Here is a 526-nt window from a genome sequence, read left to right on the forward strand (position 1 = left end):
CCGGGCGCAAAGGCTCCCAATGGTTCGAACTTAGCCGCCCGCTCGCCATCCATGTCGTCGCCGACGACCGCTTTTTCCCCGTCTTCCGCCGCTTCTGTCATCCTTCCTGCTATGTCGACGAGCATTACTTGCCCACAATGATCACCATGAGCTTCGGCCACCTGAATGCCAATCGGAGTCTTACATGGGTCGATTGGTCGCACGGCGGGGCGCATCCGGCGAGGTTTATTCGTCCCGCGGTCACGCCGGAGCTGTTGCGGTGGATGAGGGGCGGCTCCACTTGCGAGTATAATGGGAGGAATACTACGGTTTGCTTTCTTTTCGCGAGGAAGTTTCATTCGAGCTCGTTGACAAGGTTGTTGAGATTTGCTCCAAAGGTCATGGGCTTTGGCGGGAGGTAGTTCTGTAAATGTAGAATTTTTTTTTGATGGTTTGTTATTTAATTTGTTGATTGTTTGCTAATAATGTGAAGAAAAACTGCAGCTGATTTTCAATAGCTGAGATGAAGGATTTGTCGAACCAAGTA

The 526-nt window shown here is 50.6% G+C and overlaps 1 protein-coding gene across 1 annotated transcript in view; it reads left to right on the plus strand.

Moving 5' to 3' along the window:
• The window catches only part of LOC110020443, a 4,751-nt gene extending 4,225 nt beyond the window's left edge, over positions 1–526 (plus strand). Inside the window, exon 2 of the mRNA XM_020718550.1 lies at positions 13–526. Within this exon, the coding sequence (XP_020574209.1) occupies positions 13–401 (389 nt within the window). The 3' untranslated portion in view covers positions 402–526. The remainder of the gene's footprint in view (positions 1–12) is intronic.

This window comes from Phalaenopsis equestris, unplaced genomic scaffold (genome assembly GCF_001263595.1).
Source record: "Phalaenopsis equestris unplaced genomic scaffold, ASM126359v1 Scaffold000002, whole genome shotgun sequence".
Lineage (NCBI taxonomy): Eukaryota > Viridiplantae > Streptophyta > Magnoliopsida > Asparagales > Orchidaceae > Phalaenopsis > Phalaenopsis equestris.